The sequence below is a fragment of the Manis pentadactyla genome, chromosome 3 (genome assembly GCF_030020395.1).
Source record: "Manis pentadactyla isolate mManPen7 chromosome 3, mManPen7.hap1, whole genome shotgun sequence".
NCBI classification, from domain to species: domain Eukaryota; kingdom Metazoa; phylum Chordata; class Mammalia; order Pholidota; family Manidae; genus Manis; species Manis pentadactyla.
In genome coordinates this window covers 84,040,552-84,064,682 of record NC_080021.1, presented here as the reverse complement: position 1 = coordinate 84,064,682, position 24,131 = coordinate 84,040,552, and the positions used below count along the sequence as shown (strand labels likewise).

Sequence of the window (24,131 nt, the reverse complement as noted above, 5' to 3'; positions counted from 1 at the left end):
TTGACTATATGGGGAATGGTGCCCCTAACCAACATGTTGCTCTAGGATCAACTGTAATGCTACATTCATTTCTATGAAATAAAAATACCATTTTTCTTTAAAAATTACATTTTAGTTATTAATGAAGAAGACTTACTAAATAATTTCCCAAAGGATTCCCTTTTTGACTTTTCAGCTTCATATAATCGCTTTCCATCTTTCACTAAAGCACCAGCCCACTAAGAGAAGAAAAGCATATGTTAATACTACACATCAATCATTAAGGCTCATACACAATTAAAGTAGAATTCAACTTGCATACCTCCCTGTAGTGTTTTATGAACATTTTTCTCCTTACAACCTCAACAACAGCTAAGCAGTACATCTGGGGAACTGTACTAAGAGCTTCAACAATTTTGACTCTTTCTAAAAGCTCCATTACGAGGCGGAGCAAAGCTTGCAATTTCTCTCCATCTTGATCAGCATGCAGCATTACAAAGCAACACCACCTATAGAATAAAATCAAGACATACAAACTCTATAAAAATAATCAAACCCCAAGTTAATCAACCAATCAACAATTTCAAATTAGTGATAAGAGAAAATTATCATTTGGGAGAACTAAAAAATATCAACTCTAAGCATCCTAAATTAAATGTAACAGTACTTACTTCAGTCTGACATGTAGGTTACTTGCTAGTTCCTGTTTGGCAGTGGTACACTTCTGTTTAATATCCAACAGTTTCCTATGATTTTGCAACATGATCATCAACTGATTTGCATGACTCAGGCACAAATCAGGTAACACAGAAGCATCCTTCAAGTTTTCAGCTCTCATCTGATTAGCTAAAAATCCCTTTGAGAGAAAGCATTTAAAGAATATCAACTTTGTTTTATGAAAAACTTAATCATGTAAGAGGAAAATCTTTGTTAAACTGAGCTGTTTTAATTTCAAATAAGATTTTTAAAAATCTATTTTTCTGAATGCAGATGTGTTTACAGTAAAAGATTCAGAATTTTTAAGAAATCTATGCTCATGTAGCTCTGTTCCATTTTCATGCTACAAAAAAAAAAGAAACCCAGGAAGACAAATTAACTTATCAAAGGACACACTTCATGATGAAATACAAACTAGAACTTATATGTCTAGTACATCACAGTTCAGTCAGAAAATGACATTAAAACATAGTCACTGATTTTAATGTAAAGCCATGAAAAGTAAGAACTACTTAATCTAACAATGACATTTAATGGTATATCCCCGAATTAAAAAACAATCAACTGACTTTACACATTTTTCCTTCCTCTGGTATTTCCGGACTATATTTTGTTTCACTGATAGTAAATATATTTTTGTGTGTTCATCTCTTTAGAACAATGACTGAATTGTATAATTTTACACTATATTTTACTGTTTGGTGTAAGTAAATATACTTTTTCTTAGCGATCCTTACTTATTTTCATCCTTACACATGAACTTTGCATTATCTTGTTAAATAGGGATTGCTGGTTCAGGCTGTAAATTAATTTAGACACATGTGCCATATTTAAAATCATTTATTTTTGTACGCACAACCAGCAAAACGAAAAACAGCAAACTCTTAAAAAAAGTCCAAGACATCTTGATGAGGTTATTAAATTGTATTTACAGGTTTTTTCCTAATCTATTTACTAAATAGTTGTATTTACAGGTTTTTTCCTAATCTATTTACTAAATTGTATTTACAGGTTTTTTCCTAATCTATTTATTAAATAGTTAATATGTTAAAGAAGTTTTAGGACTTGCACATCTATCTCACTGCCATACTTGCTACTGAAAATAATTATCTTTCTAAGGACTTTACTTTCTGGTAGTTCTCTCTCTCTCCTTTCTAAATCATGATTTTCTAAGTATCATGAAAAGATTTAAATTTAAATGACGTGCATTAAAATAAAGGCAAATGGTTCAATATCTGAAAATAAATTGTATTTACAGGTTTTTTCCTAATCTATTTACTAAATAGTTAATATGTTAAAGAAGTTTTAGGATTTGCACATCTATCTCACTGCCATACTTGCTACTGAAAATAATTATCTTTCTAAGGACTTTACTTTCTGGTAGTTCTCTCTCTCTCCTTTCTAAATCATGATTTTCTAAGTATCATGAAAAGATTTAAATTTAAATGATGTGCATTAAAATAAAGGCAAATGGTTCAATATCTGAAAATAAGATACCTTAAATAGTAATTTTATATCCTATTCTTTCAATATGCTGCCTTATGCTCAAGTTGACTATTTCTGTAATTGAATCTATTTAAAAATAACTTACTGATTTTATCTCCTGTTAAAGTCTTAGGTTTCCACTTACTTTTTAGTGAATCTGAGAAAAATACAGAATCCCCAAATCTGAATTCTAAACCTTAAAGGATTTCCTGACACCAAAAACACATATTCCAAGTATTGCCAGAAGAAAAAAATGTAAATTTCCTTTTAATACAATAAATTCTGTATTTCTCAAATCATCCTCAGTATAATTTAGACTAAACAGAAAAATTCCTGATATTATTTGGTATATTTTTCTACGTATATAAGGTTTGATAGCTACAATATATAAAAGTTCTAAAGAAAACTATACAGCAGACTGACTGAAGACTGACAGCAGAATTTAAACTATACTACAATATCCAAATTCTGAATTTTGCTGGATTACTTAATTTAAGCTAAATAATTATGACAATACTAAAGAAATGTAACTACTTGTTAGGTACTACAGTACTCACAACTCTCCTCAATATGCATTTTGTGATCTTTTAGTTTAGGAAGAAAATTGCCTGTTATTTTCTTATTTTGCTGATAATCCTCAAGGATAACAAGATAGCTAGGGAATTAATACATTCTGAATAAATTTCCAGGGCTGCAGTATTACATAGCTTCATAGGGAGTTTGGTGAAGTTTCCCTGCCTGCCATACCAGGTAGAAGGATCTACAAACATCCTCAAAAGTGTGATGGTTTAAAAAAAAAAAGTACTCTGTTAAAGCCATCTGAACTGGTCGTTATCTTATAAGATGTTAAGGCAATAAATAAATCCCTTTCCATTATCTCTTTTCCCTTCTCTTTAGTCCAAAGTGTTTAGAGGATTTAATTACTATGTAGCTAGAAAACTACAAAAAACTGTTTATCCAAGATTTAAAATCATTTTCTGCAACTGACTGATCTGAATTTAGCTACTTTCACCAACCACATTTTGAAAGAAAGAAAAACTGGATAAGCAAGGAAAATGAAAGATTACTATGCTTAATTTCTCTCACAGGCAGATTCACGCAGGCAAAGCCAGTTGAAATCCAACTACTTTACTGCCTTAATTTGCTTTTGTTTTGCTCCCAATATGTAAACAGATAATCAAAATAATTTCTAAACACACTCATATTAAAATGCATAGGGATATTAAGAAATATTCACTTTAGAATAATTAAATGAGTAACTGCCTCAATGTTAAAAAGGACTATATTACTTCAGTATCAAAATCAAAAAAGAAAAATATTTTTTAAAGGAATATTATCTCCAGTTAGGGCAGTATGTTCTAAAATTTAAGTTTTATGAATTACCATAGTTTATTTTACTTCAGTTTGGGTTCAAGAAGGTTTAAGGGTCAAACCTAGAAACCATACATGAAAGGCTCTTATCTAAAATAAATACTTTTTATTATTTTGAGAAAATAAATACTATTACCCCCTTCATCACAGCAACCAAACTCCCAGAAGAATGACTCATCTTTGCATTACAAAACTCCATTTACTAAATCCAATTTAAATTTGAGGATTACATGGGCAATAGATTTAAAAAAAAGAAAATGTAAACCATTCAATATAGCTGCCTGATTACAGTAGAAATATTAGCATTTTTTTTAAAAACAAGAAATTTGCAGGAGCCAAAAAAGAGAAAAAATAAGTAAGATTATCTAAGTTAAGAGAATGGGAAGTACTGGTTTATTTAATCTGAGAAATAACTATAAAGAAATCTGGAGGTACTAATGGAATGATGGCTTCATAAAATTAAATATGAAAAAATTACTAATATATTTGACTACATTAAAAATAAGCATTTCTGTATAACATGAGGGAGACATACTGCCAACAAAGGGAGAGACAGTATCTGTAATATTATAGTATTTGTAATACATAAGGGATTATCCAGACTATATATGACAAATTCTTACAAAAACATAAGGACTAAGAAAATTTGGCAAATGACAATTCAGAGGAACTACATGGCAAACACACTGATAAAAGGGAAATTGCTCTTGTCATTAATTACTCAGAATATTAATCTTTCCTTTATGGAGAGCATTATAACATTACTAATTAATATTTAAAATGCACAAACACCCCAGTGGAGCAATTCCATTACTGGAAATTTGCTTTTCCTTCCTTCAGAAATAAAGGTTTGGAGAGATTTTCAAATGAGAAAAACTGAAATACTAAAAGATATTTTAATGGTATATTACATCTAGAATGGATATATTGCTTAAAATGAAAAAAAGCTAATATGGGGATAGAATAATGAATAATTACAACTCAAAAAATTTTAAGTAATAAAAATCTTAAGAGCAAAAGGAGAGAGAAAAAAAGGACACAGAATTGAAAGAAAAAAAGGAAAACTAGAAGAGAAAAATTGGAAATTTAAAGACAGACAGTGAATAAGTGGACTAGATGTTCCAAATTAAAAGATTTCACAATTTAAGAGGCCACCATAACCTTGATGCCAAAATTTGACATGTAATAAATGAAAAATATATACACACAAGTCAATATAATTCAGTCTGCCAATATGTTAAACTGAATCCAGAAATATATACAAAAGACAGTACATTATAACTATGTTGAATTTATTCTAAGAATTTAAGGAGGGTCAAGATTTTAAATAGAATGTAATTTTCTTAATCTGCTGAATAGCTATTAAAACAAAGAGAAAAAGTAACTACCACGAACATTATAATGGTGAAATGTTAACCACTTTCTGTAGATCAGGAATTAAAAAAGGACACCCACTATCACATCTATTCAGCATTGTCCTGGGGTTCCAGCCAATGCAAAAACACAAGATAAATTCAGTTCATAGTAAGGTGGCTAGATCCAAACTCAAGAGAGAATAGGAAAGAATCTGGGAATTGCAAGATGAATTAAATTAGAAAACGATAAAAAGACAATAAACATTTAAAATTAAAAATAGTAGAGAAAGGCTATATCACATTTTATCTACCTACACTACACTGTGTATACTCTACCATGCAGGTAAAATAAAATATTTGTACCCATTAAAATGATTATTTGTATGTTCTAATGAAAGAACACATTTAGAGGGAAATGTCGGCAGAACAAAGTTAAACTAGAAAAATGTGTTAGAATCAAGATCATACAGTTACCAAAGGGGAGGGGTGGGGGAGTGGGGAGGGAGGGAGGGAGAAGGGGATTGAGGGGTATTATGATTAGTATACATGGTGTAAGGGGGATCATGAGGAAGACAGTGTAGCACAGAGAAGACAAGTAGTGACTCTGGGGCATCTTACTACACTGATGGACAGTGACTGCAATGGGATATGGGGGTTACTCGGTAAAATGGGCCACACTGTTTTTCATGTGAAACCTTCTTAAGGGTGTATGTCAACAATACCTTATTTAAAAAATTGTAACAATAATAATTAAAAAAAAGAATCTAGATCACAAAGTCAGCTATTTTGCTACATGCTGTTTGGCTGAAGTACCTGTCAGGGTGGTGGAGGACAAAGTAGTCATGAGTTAAAGCCATCAGTGTAGGGGAAACGTCTAGGTTAAACGACTCTGGAACTCTTATCACTTTCTTTCAGTTACAAATCAAATCTGACAACAGAATTCTTGGAACACTGCATTAAATTAGACCTAAAAACCAAAGTATTAGTAAATTCTTTAAGACTTCACATTTTCCTTCGGTCTTTCATAAATTTAACTAATTTTTTTCCTTCTTAGTTTTTTAAGGGGGAGGGGGCAGGAAGTTCTCAGACATTTGGTGAAACATTTGCTTTATCATGTTCTTTCAATGTTTGTTTTCCCCCTGCTGCTCAAAGCACTTTAATGGTTTATCTTTCAACTGTCATCTAAAGTGGCCTCAGCTCACTTTATTTTATCAAACCTGAATATTCAGGACATGCCTTCTTCTTTATTACGTGGAAAACAGTAATATTGCATTAACAATATTCAAAGTTGAGGTGGAATAATGGTGCAAACCAATTTGATATTGCACATAAAACACTGTTACAGAAAACTTCAACTCCTCTTCCTGCAGTGCACACCTGAGCGAGTTCCTTCTGTTCATTCACCAGTCGGCTGCAGCTGGCAATCATCTGGTCCAGGGCGTATAGCCGGTCTTCAAGTCCTTTGATGGCTTTCATATTCTGATTATCAAGTTTGGCAATAGTTTGACGGCATTCTGCTAAAAATGGTCGAATAATCCTTGGATCAAGCTAAATGACAAGGAAACATATGAATACAATTTTCAGCAAATGATTTAACATACATTTCACACTATTGTGATATATACCTATATACATCTATACACCTTTATACATCTATAAAAAATAGAGAAAAACACAGAAAAGCAAAAGGGAGGGACATCTAACATTATAGTTTCACAAGAAGGTAATTATTATGTTAATAAAAACAATTTTTACTGTATATTGGAATAAATAATTCAGAATATAATTCCAGGAATTACTACCTTTTAACCAATGCCAAAATTAACTCAGTTCTCAATATTCCACAGAAAATGTTATTTTCAAGGTCTTATGAAGTAAAGCAGAGTTAGCAGAACACATTCTTTGGCCATTAGTCGTCTTTGACCCAACTTCCCTCTAAGACATCTTCAAACTTACCTCCTTTTGGAGATAACTTTATACTTAGTCTCTATCTCCTCAAGGAATTTGCTTTAACTTTCTTACCTTCATTCTCTTTTGTTCCTTGGCTTGAAATCTACAAATTTACTAGAATTCATGAAACCTAAAAAATTTCTCTTAACACTGCTCCCCTTTCCCTGAAAGAATACCTTCACCAGCAGTTTTCTGTATGAACACTTCATAAAAACGATTCAGCCAAACGACTTCATTTCATGTAAGGCCCTTAAACATTTAGCATTGAACATAACCTTTAACTCTAGGAGTTTTGGGGCATTACCTCAATGGTTCATTAATAGTGCCCTTCCTTTGTCACTCTTCCTGTCTAAACCCTAAGAATAGACAATCCAAAGGACTCTATGCTTAGCCCATCTTATTATACCTTATGATTTCAGCATCAGGCATAACTTTATGGCACTAACTCGCAACCCTTTTTTGATCTCTGATCCTTCTCACAAATTTTCTGCCTGTGTTTCTGACTGCTTGCTAATATCTCCATGTGGTTATCAACCATGATATCTTCTGTTACTAATTCATTACAGTTGTCTCCTGTTGAAATCCCTAAATGGCTTCCTTTTGCCAACACCAAAAAAACAGAACAAATAAAGGTTTCAGTGATCTGGTACCAGTAAGTCCTTCCAGGCCTACCTTCTTTTTCAAACTCTACTGCCTATTACATCCAGAAAAACCCCATTTCTCTAGCTCTGATCTTTGTTCACACTGACCATACCTCCTAGCTATTTAAAAGCCTGTCTCTCTCTCTCTCTCTTCCTAAGTATGCTAGTCAAAAATTACTTCCTTCATGATGCCTTCTCTGATCTCTACAGTTGAAAGGACCATAAATTATTTATTTTATGTACAGCGTCTAGTACACAAATAACATACAAAAGCAGCTAAAACTGAACTACTCTACTGTTATTATTCATAATCCAGTGTAGTAAATAAGAGGCGGTATTTCTAACATCAAAAGGAAACAGAGACATTATTAAATAAAGGCAGCACTTGCTTTTTCCACATTAACTAAAACTTGTGCATATGTGAATATTTTCTCACTTTTCTCAATTTCATGGTAACTGAGTCCAATGTGTACACATTCCCAATCCAAAGTATTATACAAGCCAAAGACTAGTTTAAAATCATTATGTTGATAAAGGGCTAGAAAACACAACTAAAATAGATTCAAATTTTCAACTGGGGCAAAATTACAACTACACAAAAGCTTAATGTAACAATAACTTAAAGAAGAAAAAACACGACCCAAACCAGGTCTACATTTCATAATTCATTAAAAGTATACTACAACTACACTGACAAGCATGGGAGACTACTCTATGAGACACTGAATACAGGTGTATAACTTGATTTCCTATCCTATTAATATTTTATTTCACTTGTCCACAGTAATAAAATTAAAATTTCCAAATAATCAAAAACTTTTTTTGGAATTATGTATTTTAAAACAGAATTACATTAATAATTACCTAGCAAATTTTCAATAATTAAACACAGTGCTACATTCACTTCTTATTCTTGGGCTCTTTCCTTGACATCCACAAAGCTTAACATTATAATAGAGAAGAACTATAACAATTTTCTTACCCTCTCCATTCTTCCCTTCCCACATTTAAACCCACATCCCATTGCTTAGAGAAAATAGTAATGTTCCAGTGAGATCACAATTATCCTGAATGAAATACTAAACTTCAATAAATTATGCTGGTATTATTCTAGACAGCTTAGAAGTGGGCTAAACGTGCATGCTTCAGATTATTAATCATCAGATACATGAACCAGTTTGCCTTTTGCAGGGTAAATTGAAATAGAATATCCAAGAGTAGTTCTAATATGAACACACTACAATCTAAGAAAACATGTGGGGATATCAAAATGCAGAAACAATTCTAAATCTTTCTTCATTATATGTAGAAAAACTAAATAGTTCATGAAATGAGCAATTATTACCACACAGACCTTATAAAATGGGGGATTCAAATGACCTCATAAGGGCCCTTATGATCCTAAGTCTTTATGCAAGTTCCATAATACATATGTTTTAATTAATTTCTTGAAAAACATATTTGATTTTGGTGAAATACTTGTTACAAATATTGTTGAAATTGGGATTTCTGTAATCAAAAAATTGGGATTCTCTCTTTTAAAGTGATGGCTCTAAACATAATCTACTGTTACAGAAGAACATCAAACCTTGGCACATCTAAAAATTTCTTGGTAAACAGCACTACTGCCATTAGATAATCCAACAGGCTAGCTGTTTTAGAAAACTATAAGTGTGAGATTAAAAAGAAGGTATCTGATAGAAATCCCATATTCAGTTCAATCAATCTTTAGAAATGGTACTAGTGGTATCAAGAATACATACATAAAACTAGAGGAGGAAAATAATCTAGTAATGTCAGAGCACAGTGCTGTTGACTATATGCTGCATTCTATTAACAGAACACTTTGTATTGTGCAGAGCACAAGCATAAATATATGAAAAAATTATTCAAAGTGGGTTTTTGCTGCTTTTGAGCAAGTATTTTTAAAACCTAATGGGTCTTGACTTGCCGAGATTAAGGATGAGACATGAGAGGTGAGACAGAGGCCTCCTCCTAAAACCACATATGATATGAAAATATAATTAATACAACTAAACCTGAAAGAGCAACAGGAAAGAGGGCTCTGCCAAACCACATACACCTGAAGAAAAGAATAAACCTCAAGGAACAGGGTAATGTACAAAAGCCATGACCCGGCGGAACCCAAGCCCTTACCCGACCCCAGCACACTGGCGGGAGGAAGAGAAAAGGAGCAGGGAGGAAGTAGTGGCCTGGGACTGCTAAATACCTAGCTCTGGAGATCTGCTCTGGGTGCACAAACGTACATTTCATGCTCTTGTGATTGGGGGGTTGGAAAGCTAAGACAGGCAGAATACTTGGAGAGACTGAGATTCTAGTTGCTTATGGAAAACAGGGAACGATATCTGGCTGCTCTGGGACAAAAGAAAGGCGGGCAGTCTGAGAGACTTCCTAACAGTGGGAGGGCTGCTAAAGGGGCTAAGATTGCACAGACCTTACTGCTCAGGAGAAAGAACAGGTAGACAAACTGTCTGGGTGCACTCTGCCCAGCAGGTTGGGAACTTTCACGATCTTCAGGCACTCCAGCCCCAGGCTGGCTATGCAACTCTAAGGCTGCCCCTCCATGGTATGCAGCCTACTGTGCCTTCTGCCTGGCCAGCCTGCACCTGGCTTGCAAACCAACAAAACCTGCCCTAGTGTCAGGACAGCAAGAGAGAAGCCCCACCTACAGCAGCTACAAACACAAAGCATAAAGGCTTATACCTGTGTGCTCAGCCCACTGGTTCTGGCAGGGGAGACAGGCATAGCAGCTGGGAAGCAGGAAACAGATCTTTCCTCTCCCCAGACACAAATGCTGCTCCCCGGCGATCCCAGACATTGCTCCAGGGGCTGAGCAGCTCCAGAGAGTAGTTTCTGAGCACTAGAGGCACCACATACAAATATGAAACGTCAAAGGAACCTGGTTCAAAGCAAAATCATAAATACACCAGAGAAAGAGTCAAATGAAATGGACCTGATGAATCTTCCTGAAAGACAGTTCAAATTAAGAGTCATAAACATGCTAATAGAGGTACAGAAAAATATTCAAGAACTCATGAATGAATTTCAGTTAGAGACCCAACATTACAGAACACAGTATCAGAAATAAAACATACACTGGAAGGTTTTAAAAGCAGATTAGATACAGTGGAGGAGACGATAAATGAAATAGATATTAGAGAATAGGAATACAAAGAAGCTGAAGCACGGAGAGAATCTCTAAGAATGAAAGAATACTGAGAGAACTGTGTGACCAATCAAAACAGAACATTATTTGTATTATAGAGGTACCAGAAGAAGAAGAGAGAAAAAGGGATAGAAAGTGTCTTTGAGGAAGTAATTGCTGAAAACTTCCCCAATCTGGGGAAGGAGATAGCCTCTCAGGCCATGGAGATCCACAGATCTCCCAACACAAGGGACCCAAGGAAGACAACACCACCAAGACACATAGTAATTAAAATGGAAAAGATCAAGGATAAGGACAGACTGTTAAAAGCAGCCAGAGACAGAAATAAGATCACATACAAAGGAAAGCCCATCAGGCTATCATCAGACTTTTCAGCAGAAAACTTTACAGGCCCTAAGGGAGTGGCATGATATATATAATTCAATGAAGCAAAAAGGCCTTGAACCAACACTTTAACTGGCAAGATTATATTTTAAATTTGAAGGAGAAATTAAACAATTTCCAGATAGGCAAAAGCTGAGAGAATTTACATCCCACAAACCATCTCTAAAGAGTATGTTGGAGGGATTGCTATAGATGGAAGTGTTCCTAAGGTTTAATAGCTGTCACCAGAGGTAATAAAACCACAGTAAAGAAAGTAGAACAGTAAATTACTAAGCAAATGCAAAATTAAATCAACTACCCCAAAGTAAATCAAGGGATAGACAAAGAGTACAAAATATGATACCTAATATATAAAGAATGGAGAAAGAAGAAAATGGAGGAGAAAAAAAGAACCTTTAGATTGTATTTTAAATAGCATACTAAGTGAGTTAAGTAAGACTCTTAGAAAGTAAGGAAGTTAACCTTGAACCTTTGGTAACCACAAATCTGAAGCCTGCAATGGCAATAAATAGATACCTATCGATAATCATGCTAAATGTCAATGGTCTAAATGCACCAATCAAGAGACACAGAGTCACTGAATGGATAAAAAAAACAAGGCCACCTATATACTGTCTACAAGAGACTCACTTTAAACCCAAACACATACAAAGACTAAAAGTGAAGGGATGGAAAAAGATATTTCATGCAACTAATAGGGAGAAAAAAGCAGGTGTTACAGTACTTGTATCAGACAAAACAGAATACAAAACAAAGAAAGTAACAAGAGACAAAGAAGGACATTACATAATGATAAAGGGGTCAATCCATCAAGAGGATATAACCATTATGAATATATACCCAACAGAGGAGCACCTACATATGTGAAACAAATACTAAGAGAATTAAAAGGGGAAATAGTATGCAATGCATTCATTCTAGGAGACTTCAACCCTCCACTCAATCCAAAGGAGAAATCAATCACACAAAAATTAAGTAAGGCAACAGAGGCACTGAACAACACATTAGAACAGATAGACCTAACAGACATCTACAGAACTCTCCACCTAAAATGAGCAGAATACACTTTCATCTCAAGTGCATATGGAACAGTTTCAAGAAAAAATCAGATACTAGGCCACAAAAAGAGCCTCAGTAAATTCAGAAAGATTGAAATTGTACCAGCCAGTTTCTCAGACCACAAAGGTATGAAACTAGAAACAAATTATACAAATAAAATGAAAAATCCCACAAACACATGGAGGCTTCAGAACATGCTCCTAAATAGCCAATGGATCAATGGTCAAATAAAAACAGAGATCAAGCAATTTATGGAGAAAAATGACAACAATAATTCAACACCGCAAAATCTGTGGGATGCAGCAAAGGCCGTGCTAAGAGGAAAGTATATTGCAGTACAGGCCTACTTCAGGAAAGAACAATCCCATATAAGCAGTATAAACGCACAATTAACAAATTAACAAAAGTAGAAAAAGAACAAATGGGGCCCAAAGTCAGTAGAAGGAGGGACATAATAAAGATTAGAGCAGAAATAAATAAAATTGAGAAGAATGAAACAATAGAAAGAATCAATGAAAGCAGGAGCTGGTTCTTCGAGAAAATAAACACAATAGATAAAATAAACAAATAAAATAAAACCCTAGCCAGACTTATCAAGAAAGAGTCTACACATATAAAGACAATCATAAATGAAAAAGGAAAAATCACTACAGACATCACAGAACTACAAAGAATTATTAGAGAATACTACGAAAAATTATATGATAAAAAACTGGATAACCCAGAAGAAATGGACAACTTTCTAGAAAAACACAACCTTCCAAGGCTGACCCAGGAAGAAGTAGAAGATCTGAACAGCCCAATTACCAGCAATGGAATTGAATTGGTAATCAAAAAACTACCTAAGAACAAAATGCCTGTACCAGATGACTTCACCACTGAATTTTATCAAACTTTTAGTAAAGACCTAATACTCACCCTCCTTAAAGTCTTCCAAAAAGTAGAAGAGGGAATATTCCCAAACTCATTCTATGGGGCCAGCATCACTCTAATAAGAAAAACCAGGCAAAGACACCACAAAAAAAGAAAATTACAGAGCAATATCCCTGATGAACATAGATACAAAAATACTCAACAAAATATTAGCAAATCGAATTCAAAAATATATCAAAAAAATCATCCATGATGATCAAGTAGGATTTATTCCAGGGATGCAAGGATGGTACAATAGAAAATCCATCAACATCATTCATAACATCAACAAAAAGAAGGACAAAAACCACATGATCATCTCCATAAATGCTGAAAAAGCACTCAACAAAATTCAACATCCACTCATGATAAAAACTCTCAGCAAAATGGGTATAGAGGGCAAGTACCTCAACATAATAAAGGCCATATATGACAAACTGACAGCAAACATACTTAACAGCGAGAAGGTGAAAGCCTTTCCTTTAAGATTTGGAACAAGACAAGGATGCCCACTCTCTGCACTTTTATTCAAAATAGTTGTGGAGGTCCTCGCCACAGCAATCAGACAATACAAAGAAATAAAGGGCATCCAGATTGGTAAGGAAGAAGTTTAACTGATACTGTTTGCAGATGACATGATACTGTATTTTTTTATGTACAATAAAAAGAATCCACTCCAAAACTACTATATCTAATATCTTAATTCAGCAAAGCTACAGGATACAAAATTAATACAGAGAAATCTGTTGCATTCCTATACAGTAACGATGAACTAGCAGAAAGAGAAATCAGAAAAACAATTCCATCCACAATAGCATCAAAAAGAATAAAATACCTAGGAATAAGTCTAACCAAGGAAGTGAAAGACCTATACCCTGAAAACAACAAGATATTCTTAAGAGAAACTAAAGAGGACACTAACAAATGGAAACTTATCCCATGCTCTAGGCTAGGAAGAATTAATATTGTCAAAATGGCCATCCTGCCCAAAGCAATCTACAGATTCAATGCAATCTCTATCAAAATACCAACAGCATTCTTCAGTGAACTGGAACAGATAGTTCTAAAATTCATATGGAACCATCAAAGGCCCCAAATAGCCAAAGCACTTCTGAGAATGAAGAATAAAGTGGGGGGGATCTCGCTTCTCAACTTCAAGGTCTACTACAACGCCACAGTAATTAAGACAATTTGGTACTGGCACAAGAACAGCACAATAGAACAATGAAGAGACTAGAGAACCCAGATATAAACCCAAACATATATGGTCAATTAATACACGATAAAGGAGCTATGGACATACAATGGGGAAATGACAGCCTCTCCAACAACTGGTGTTGGCAAAACTGGACAGCTACATGCAAGACAATGAAACTGGATTATTGTTTAACCCCATACACAAAAGTAAATTCAAAATGGATTAAAGACCTGAATGTAAGTCAGGAAACCATAACTCTTAAGAAGACAACATAGGAAAAATCTCCTGAATATAAACTTGAGCAACCTCTTCCTGAACACATCTCCTCGAACAAGGAAAGCAAAAGCAAAAATGAACACATCTGACTACATCAAACAAAAAAGCTTCTGTACGGCAAAGGACACCATCAACAGATCAAAAAGGTATCTTACAGTATGGGAGAATATATTTGTTAACAACATACCCGACAAGGGGTTAACATCCAAAATATTAAGAGAACTCACATGCCTCAACACCCAAAAAGTAAATAACCCGATTAAAAAATGGGTGGAGGCATCGCTGGTCATCAGAGAAATGCAAATTAAAGCCACAATGAGATATCACCTCACACCAGTAAGGATCACCACCATCCAAAAGACAAATAACAACAAATGTCGGCGAAGTTGTGGAGAAAGGGGAACCCTCTTACACTGCTGGTGGAATGTAAATTAGTTCAACCATTGTGGAAAGCAGTATGGAAGTTCCTCAAAAAGCTCAAAATAGAAATACCATTTGACTCAGGAATCCCACTTCTAGGAATTTACCCTAAGAATGCAGCAGCCCAATTTGAAAAAGACAGATGCACCCCTAAGTTTATCGCAGCACTATTTACAATAGCCAAGAAATGGAAGCAACCTAAGTGACCATCAGTAGATGAATGTCTAAAAGAAGATGTGGTACATATACACAATGGAATATTATTCAGCCATAAGAAGAAAACAAATCCTACCATTTGCAACAACATGGATGGAGCTAGAGAGTATTATGCTCAGTGAAATAAGCCAGGAGGAGAAAGACAAGTACCAAATGATTTCACTCATATGTGGAATATAAGAACAAAGGAAAAACTGAAGGAACAAAACAGCAGCAGAATCACAGAACCCAAGAAAGGACTAACAGTTACCAAAGGGAAAGGGACTGGGGAGGATTGGTGGGAAGGGAGGGAGAAGGGGGGGAGAGAAGAAAGGGGACCTTATGATTAGCATGTATAATGTGGCAGGGACACGGGAAGGGCTGTGCAACACAGAGAAGACACGTAGTGATTTTACAGCATCTTACTATGCTGATGGACAATGACTAATGGGGTGGTGGGACTTGGTGAAGGGGGAGTCTGGTAAACATAATGATCCTCATGTAACTGTAGATTATTGATACCAAAATTTAAAATAAAATGGGTGGAGGATATGAAGAGACAATTCTCCAAAGAAATTCAGATGCCCAACAGACACATGAAAAGATCACTCCACGTCACTAATCATCAGGGAAATGCAAGTTAAAACCACAATGAGATATCACCTCACACCAGTAAGGATGGCCAGCACTGAAAAGACTAACAACAACAAATGCTGGCAAGGATGCGGAGAAAGGGGAACCCTCCTACACTGCTGGTGGGAAGGTAAGCTAGTTCAACCATTGTGGAAAGCAATATGGAGGTTCCTCAAAAAACTAAAAATAGAAAAATCATCTGACACGGGAATCCCACTCCTTGGAATTTACCCAAAGAATACAAGTTCTCAGATTTAAAAAGACATATGCACCCCTATGTTTACCGTAGCACTATTTACAATAGTCAAGATATGGAAGCAACCTAAGTGTCCATCAGTAGATGAACAGATAAAGATGTGGTACATATACACAATGGAATACTATTCAGCCATAAGAAACAAATCCTATTTGCAACATGGACGGAGCTGGAGGATATTATGCTCCGTGAAATAAGCCAGGTGGAGAAAGACAAGTGCCAAATGATTTCCCTCATTTGTGGAGAATAACAACAAACCAAAACTAAAGGAACAAAAAAGCAGAAGACTCAGACTTCAAGAAGGGACTAGCAGTTACCAAAGAGGAGGGGTGTAGGAAGGCAGGTGGTGAGGAAGGGAGAAGGGGATTAAGGGGTATTATGTTTAGTACACCTGGAGTGAGGGGTTACATGGAAGACAGTATAGCACAGAGAAGGCAAACAGTGAACCTGTGGCATTTTGCTGCACCAATGGACAGTGACTACAGCGGGGTGTGGGTGGGGACTTGATGGTAAGGGTGAACATGGTGACCACATTGTTCTTTCGTGTGAGGCCTTCATGGGAATGTATGTCAGTAATGCCTTAATGAAAAATAAAAAATGAATAGGAAAGCTAAGGAATATTTCATGGATGAGGGATCCATTAAAATATATTTGAAGCTGTTAAAAAAAAAACAACTAATGAGTCTTCTCCAATGAAGAAATATAAATAGCCAACAGGCACATCAAAAGATGCTCCACCCACATAACTAATCATCAGGTAAATGAAAGTTAAAACCATGACATATCTCACATCAGGCAGAATGGTAATCTTTCAAAAGATAAGAAACAACAAATGCTGGTGAGGATGCAGAGAAACTGGAACACTCCTACACTGTTGGTGGGAATGTAAATAGGTGCAACCGCTGTCAAAAGCAGTATGGATGTTCCTCAAAAAACTAAAAATAGAAATACCATTTGACCCAGTAGTTGTACTCCTAGGAATTTACCTGAAGAAAGCATAATCCCTGATTTGAAAAGATATATGCATCCTTATGTTTACTGCCAAACTATTTGCAATAGCCAAGATATAGGAAGCAACCTGAGTATCCATTGTAAATGAAATGGATAAAGAAAATGTGGTACATATACACAATGGAATACTATTCAGCCATAAAAAGAAAAGAAATCCTCCTATGCAACAACTTGGATGGATCTAGAGGGTATTATGCTCAGTGAAAGAAGCTAGGCGAAGAAAGACAAATACCGTATGATTCCACTTATTTGTGGAATATAAAAACAAAGTAAAACAGAAGGAAAAAAACAGCAATAGACTCACAGACACTGATAAGTGCCTAGTGTTTACCCAAAGGGAAGAGGGATAAAGGGGCACAATAATTCGCAATCACAATATAAGTTGATCACAGGGACTACTGAACCACTGTGGTGTACATTTGAAACCAACATAAGATATATATGAGATGTCCTCTCAAAAAATATATATATATATTGTTAAGAGTTCTTTCAATGATTGGGCACTACACTCAAATGAATTTAATCTACCCAGAGTAGCAAAAGTTGACATTTTTAAACAATAAAGCAAAACTTCTTTGTTATGAGTCAGTCAAAATCAAACCATTTATACAGTAACTGATCTAGGTGGGAGATTGAGAATATTGATCATTTTTGGAATTGCAATCAAACTAAATTTGTATGACCTAATAATACCAATGTATTCTTTCTAGGTTTTAAACTTTGTGAAGGCACAGTCCTTGCTTGTTTTGTTTACCTTATATGCTAGTGCTAAGATAGTATCTGTCACCATAGTGTTCGCTCAATAAATATGTGATGAATGATTACTTGAATTAGTCATTAAAATAAAAACAAAATGCCAAGATAAAATAGCTTAATAAAAAAGAAGCCATGCTAGTTTTCAAAATTGAAATTTATCCATGAACCATTGTAGGACAACATAAGTAAGAAAAATAAATACTTGTGACAAAGATGAAAAAAAAAAAAAGATATATATGAACAATAATGGAAAAAAAAGAAAGCCTAATGGGCATGCAGCTGTTCAGAGTGCTGTGTGACAGGCCAAGTTCTAGCTGCCCTTCACTAACTTTACGGGGAATTAGTACAACCGAATTAAAACTTTAGGTTTGGCTTAAACAATGTAACAGTCATGTGAAATATCACAAGACCTTCAGGTAGTGTTGCCCTGTCCTAAGAAAGTAGTCATTAACGTCTGAAATTCAATAATGTAATAAGTAGTATTACTATAACAATTTTGCTAGTAATAATATGATAGCTAATTTCTGTATTTTTTTCTTCTCTTGTGATACAAAGTGAATAAAACCTATGGCTCTGTGAGATTTCATTTAAACATGCCAACATAAAGGCAATTTCAAGTCCTTTCAAAAAGTGGTTCTTGAGACTTCTGGCAAAAAAGATGGTGGAGTTGGAAGGCAAGGTCGAAACCTCCCACACAGACACCCCAAGGAAGCAACTACAGCAAATACAACTAACCCTGCCAGACCACCTACACCTGGTGAAGACCACACAGAGAAGGGTAAAGTGGCAGAGCCACGATCCATTGGTACCCCAGCCCTTCCTGCATTTCAGCCCACAGGTGGGAGGAAGAGGAACAGAGTATGGCAGGGATAAGAAATCAGGAACTCTGCACACCTGGCCTTGGAGATCTGCTCTGAGAACATGAATCCACACTGCCTTGGGTTCTGGTGATTTAGCAGGGCTGGATATTAGGGAGAGCTGGAGCATTCTGTGAGGCTGAGACCCCTAGTGCTTGTGAAGGACTAACATGTTCTGCCAGTCCCGCTGAGACCCAACACAGACGTGGCAGTTCAAAAGATTTACTGGCGGGAGTGCAACAGGGGCAGGGTTTGGATGGAACTTACTTCCACAGGAGGTCAGGTAGGTGATGCTTCCCAAGCCCTCCCCCAGCCCAAGTGGACAGGTGTGCTTTGAAAGCCCCCAAACCTCCATACCCACTGCTGGTGACTCAACCACCAATTGCTTCCCTGTGCACCCATCCACCCACAATGATCCCAGCAGAAATGCTGCTAACTAAGCCCACAAAGGGCCTCTGCTGAGAGAGATCAGGAACTGCTGGCAGACAGGCAGAAAGGTGGCCCTGCCCACAGCTCAATGACAACAACTGGAGCTCTATGGCAAAGGAGAACCAGGGAGAGGTGAGCAAAGAGTCTTGAGATTCTGGGCACCACAGTACACCTTCTTCATAGAGTCATTACTTACTAAACCAGGAGGCACAGCAAACTATGTAATGCAAAGGAAGAAACACAGAAACCCAATTAAAATGAGAAGATAAACAGTGTAACAGGAGAAAAAAACACCAGAAGGAGGGCCAAATGAAACAGATCACTAAACTTGACAAAGACTTCAAAGCAACAGGTATAAATATGCTCAGTGAACTGCAGAAAAATACTGTTGATCTCAGGGAGGACTTCAACAAAAAGAAGAGCTAAAAAAGAGGAACTCAGCTGAAGAAAACTAACTGAAATGAAAAATACAATGGAGGTAATGAATGCTAGATTGCTGCAAGTAAAGGAGACAATAAAATGGAAATTAGAGAACAGGAAAACAATGAAGTTAATGAACAGAGAAAAAATGAAATCTCTAGGAAGGAAAGAATGCTGAGAGCTGTGTGACAACTCCAAATGAAACTGTATTTGCATAATAGGAGTACCAGAAGGAGAAGAGAGAAACAAAAGAGTAGAAAGTCTCTTTGAGTAAGTAATTGCTGACAACTTCACCAATCTGGAGAAGGAAATAGACACCCAAATCCTGGAAGCTGGAGAGTCCCTAACAAAAGGAACCCCAGGAAGACAATACCAAGAACATATAATAATAAAAATGACAAAGATTAAGAATAAAGAGAGGGTAGTGAAAGCAGCTAGAGAGAGGCAAGAAATTACTAAGGGATACCCCATCAGGCTATCAGTAGATTTCTCAGCAGAAACGTTACAGGCCAGAAAGGAGTGACAACAATATTTAATGTATTGAGACAGAAAGCCCTTCAATCAAGAATCCTCTACTGAGCAAGGTTATCATTTATAATTAAAGGAAAGATTCAAAGTTCTCAGACAAATAAAAGTTAAATGAATTCAGCACCATGAAACTGACCTTACAGGATGTGTTAAAGGGACTTCTACAGCTGGAAATGTTAAGCATAAATATTTTTCATCAGTGAAAATGAACCCACACTAAAGGTAGTAGACCAATTACTTACTAAGCACGTATGACATTTAAAAAAAAAGTACTATCAACTATACACAAAATCAATCAAGGGATACACAAAGAATTCAGATTATGACATTTAACACACAAATTGTGGAGCGGTTAGAAGAAAAAAGAAGTACTTTTACCTGTTACACATTTAGGTAACTATCCAGGAACCTTATGGTAACCACAAACTGAAAAATAATAACACATAAAAAAAAATTAATTAAAAGAAAAAAAAAGAAATCCAATCACAACACTAAAGAAAATCAACAAAATAATGAGTATAGAGAGGAGGATTCAGAGGTGAACTACAAAAACAACCAGGCAACAATAAAATGGAGTAAGTACATATCTAACCACCTTAAATGGACTGAATGCACCAATCAAAATACATAGGGTGGCAGAATGAATAAAGACACAAAGACCCATCTATATGCTGCCTACCAGACTCATTTCAGACTGAAAAGCATAAACAGACTGAAAGTGAAGTGATGGAAAATTATTTTGTCAATAACAGGGGGAAAAAAAACAGGAGTAGCAGTACTTGTCTAAGCAAAATTAGACCTCAAAACAAAGAAAGTAACAGAGACAAAGACATAATGATACAGGGATCAGTCCAACAAGAGTATATAACAATTATAAATATCTACACACCCAACATAGGAGCACATAAATATGCAAAATAAATATTAATGGAACTAGAGGGAGAAACAGACTGCAACTTAATCTTATTAAGGGACTTTAACTCATACTTACATCAGTGGATAGATCAACTAGACAGAAAATAAGGAAAAAAAGGCACTGAACAACACGGACTTAACAGACAGCTACAGAATATTCCACCCAAAAGCAACAGGATACACATTTTTCTCAAGTGTACATAGAACATTCTCCAGAAGAGATTACATACTAGGCCATAAAAAGAGCCACAATAAATTAAAAAACATTAAAATTGTATCAAGCAACTTCTCAGACCACAATAGTACAAAACTAGAAATGAATAAGGAAGAAAACAAAAAAGCCCACAAACACATGGAAGCTAAACAACATGCTTCTAAATAATGGATCAATGAACAACTCAAAGAATAAATCAAACAATACTTGGAGAAAAATGAAAACAAAAATACAACAGTCCAAAATTTGCCATATGCCGCAAAAGCAGCTCTAAGAGGGAAGTACACAGCAATAAAGGTCTACCTCAAGAAACAAGAACAATCCCAAATAAACAGTCTAAACTCACAATGAAAGAAACTAGAAAATGACAGATGAAACCCAAAGTTAGTAGGAGGAGGAACATAATAAATATCAGAGCAGAAATAAAATAGAGATGAATAAAACAATGGGGAAAAAAATCAGCAAAACCAAGAGTTGGTTCTTTGAGAAAATAGAGTAGACAGTCCTAGGCTGTCAAGGAAAAAAAGAGTACAAATGAAAAAGAAATAGTCATAATAGATACAACAGAAATACAAAGAATTATCAAAGAATGTTAAGAAAAATTATAAGTCAATAAATTGGACAACCTAAAAGAAATGGAAAAGTACAACCTTCCAAGACAACCCAGAAAGAAACAGAAAATCTAGACAGACCAATTACCAGTAACAGGGCTGGTATTCAAAAAACTCCCAACAAATAAAAGTCCAGGTCCCGGGAGTTGACTTCACAGCTGAATTCTACCAAACATGTAAAGAAGAGCTGATACCTATCCTCCTTAATGTACTCCAAAAAGTAAAAAGGAGAATAATTCCAAACTCATATATGAGCCAGCATCATTCTAATACCAAAACTAGACACGGACACTATATAGACAAATATCCTTGATGAATATAGATACAAAAATCCTCATTAAATTATTAGCAAGGCAAATTCAAAAATACATCAAAAGGATCATCCATCATGACGAAGTGGGATTTATTGCAAGAACGGCACAATATTCATAAAACCAATGTGATATACCCCATTAACAAAAGGAAGAATAAAAACCATATGATCATCTCAATAGTTGTTGTAAAAGGATTTGACAAAATTCAACATATATTCATGATAAAACCTCTCAACAAAATGTTTATAGAGGGAACGTACCTCAACATAATAAAGGTCACATATGACAAACCCACAGCTAACATCATACTCAATGGCAAAAAGCTAAAAGCTTTCCCTCTAAGATCAGGAACAAGACAAGGATGCCCGCTCTGACCACTTTTATTCACCCTCGACAATCAGACAAACTAGAGATAAAAGGCATCCAAAATGGTAAGGAAGGAGTAAAACTGTCACTCTTTGCAGATGCCATGGTTCTACATATAGAAAAACCTAAAGACTCCACTGAAAACTATTAGAACTAATAAATGGATACAGCAAAGTTGCAGGATAAAAAATTAATACACAGAAATCTGTTGCATTTGCATATACTAACAGTGAACTAGAAAGAGAAAGGAAAATCATTCTATTTACAATTGCATCAAAAAAGAATAAAACACCTAAGAATAAATCTAACCGAGGGGGTAAAAGGCCTGTATTCTTAAAACTACTAAGACACTGATGAGAGAAATTTAAAAAGACACAGAAGTATGGAAATCTATCCCCTGCTCATGGATAGGAATAATTAATATTGTCAAAATGACAATACTTCTCAAAGCAATTTACATAATCGATGCAATCCCTACAAAAATACCCATGACATTTTTCAATGAACTAGAGCAAATAATCCTAAAATTCTTATGGAACTACAAGAGATCCCAAATAGCCAAAGCAATCCTGAGAAAGAAGAACAAAGCTGGGGGTATCATGTTCTGCACCTTCAAGCTATACTACAAAGCTACAGTAATCAAAAACAGTATGGTACTGGTACCAGAACAGACCCATAGATCAATGGAACAGGACAGAGAGCCCAGATATAAATCCACACATATATGGTCAATTAAGACATGATAAAGGAGTCATGAATATACAATGGGGAAAAGACTGTCTCTTCAATAACTGGTGCTGGGAAAAATGGACAGCTACATGCAAGAGAATGAAAATTGATTACTCTTTAAACTCCATGCACAAAAGGAAACTCAAAATGGATGAGAGTCCCAAACATAAGCCATGAAACCATAAAACTGAGGAAAAACATAGGCAAAAATCTCTTGAACATAAGCATAAGCAATATTTTTCTGGACATGTCTCTTGAGGCAAGGGACATAAAATTAAAAAAAAATAATGGCCACTATCCAAATGACAAGAAATAACAAGTGTTGGTGAGTATGTGGAATAAAGGGAACCCCTGTGCACTGTTGGTGGAAATGTAAATTGGTGGAGCCACTATGGAAAGCAGTATGGAAGGTCCTCAAAAATCTTAAAATAAAAACACCGTATGACCCAGTAACTCCACTTCTAGGAATTTACCAAAAGGGAAAAAAATCCCTGATTTGAGAAGATATATGCACCCCACCCCTATGTTTACCGCCACATTATTTTACAATAACCAAGATATGGACGAAACCAAAGTGCCAATGAATAGATGAATGGATAAAGAGCACGTGTACCTGAACACAATGGAATGCTGTTCACTCATAGAAAAGAAAGAACTCCTGCCATTTGTGACAACATGGATAGACCATTATGCTAAGTGAAATAAGCAAGGTGGAAAATTACAAATACCATATGATTTCACTTATTGGTAGAATCTAAAAACAAAGCAAAAACAAAATTAATGTAAGAGCAGTAGACCCAAAAACACTGAGAAGTGACTGGTGGTTCCCATGGGGGAGGGGATGGAATGGGTGGGTAGGGTGGGGGATAAAGGGGCACAAAAATTCTCAATCATAATATAAGTTGGTCATAGGGATGGTAGTACAGCATGGAGGATATAACCAATGATTCTGTAACATCTTCC

The 24,131-nt window shown here is 35.5% G+C and overlaps 1 protein-coding gene across 2 annotated transcripts in view; it reads right to left on the bottom strand.

Annotated features, from left to right (window-relative positions):
* The window catches only part of RB1CC1 (RB1 inducible coiled-coil 1), an 88,803-nt gene that overhangs the window by 37,113 nt on the left and 27,559 nt on the right, over nucleotides 1-24,131 (bottom strand). For both annotated transcript variants that reach the window (XM_036878955.2, XM_036878957.2), the window contains exons 8-11: nucleotides 6,285-6,455; nucleotides 651-835; nucleotides 302-488; nucleotides 137-218 (exon numbers count right to left, since the gene is read on the bottom strand). In XM_036878955.2, coding sequence (XP_036734850.2) covers nucleotides 137-218; nucleotides 302-488; nucleotides 651-835; nucleotides 6,285-6,455 — 625 coding nt within the window. The remainder of the gene's footprint in view (nucleotides 1-136; nucleotides 219-301; nucleotides 489-650; nucleotides 836-6,284; nucleotides 6,456-24,131) is intronic.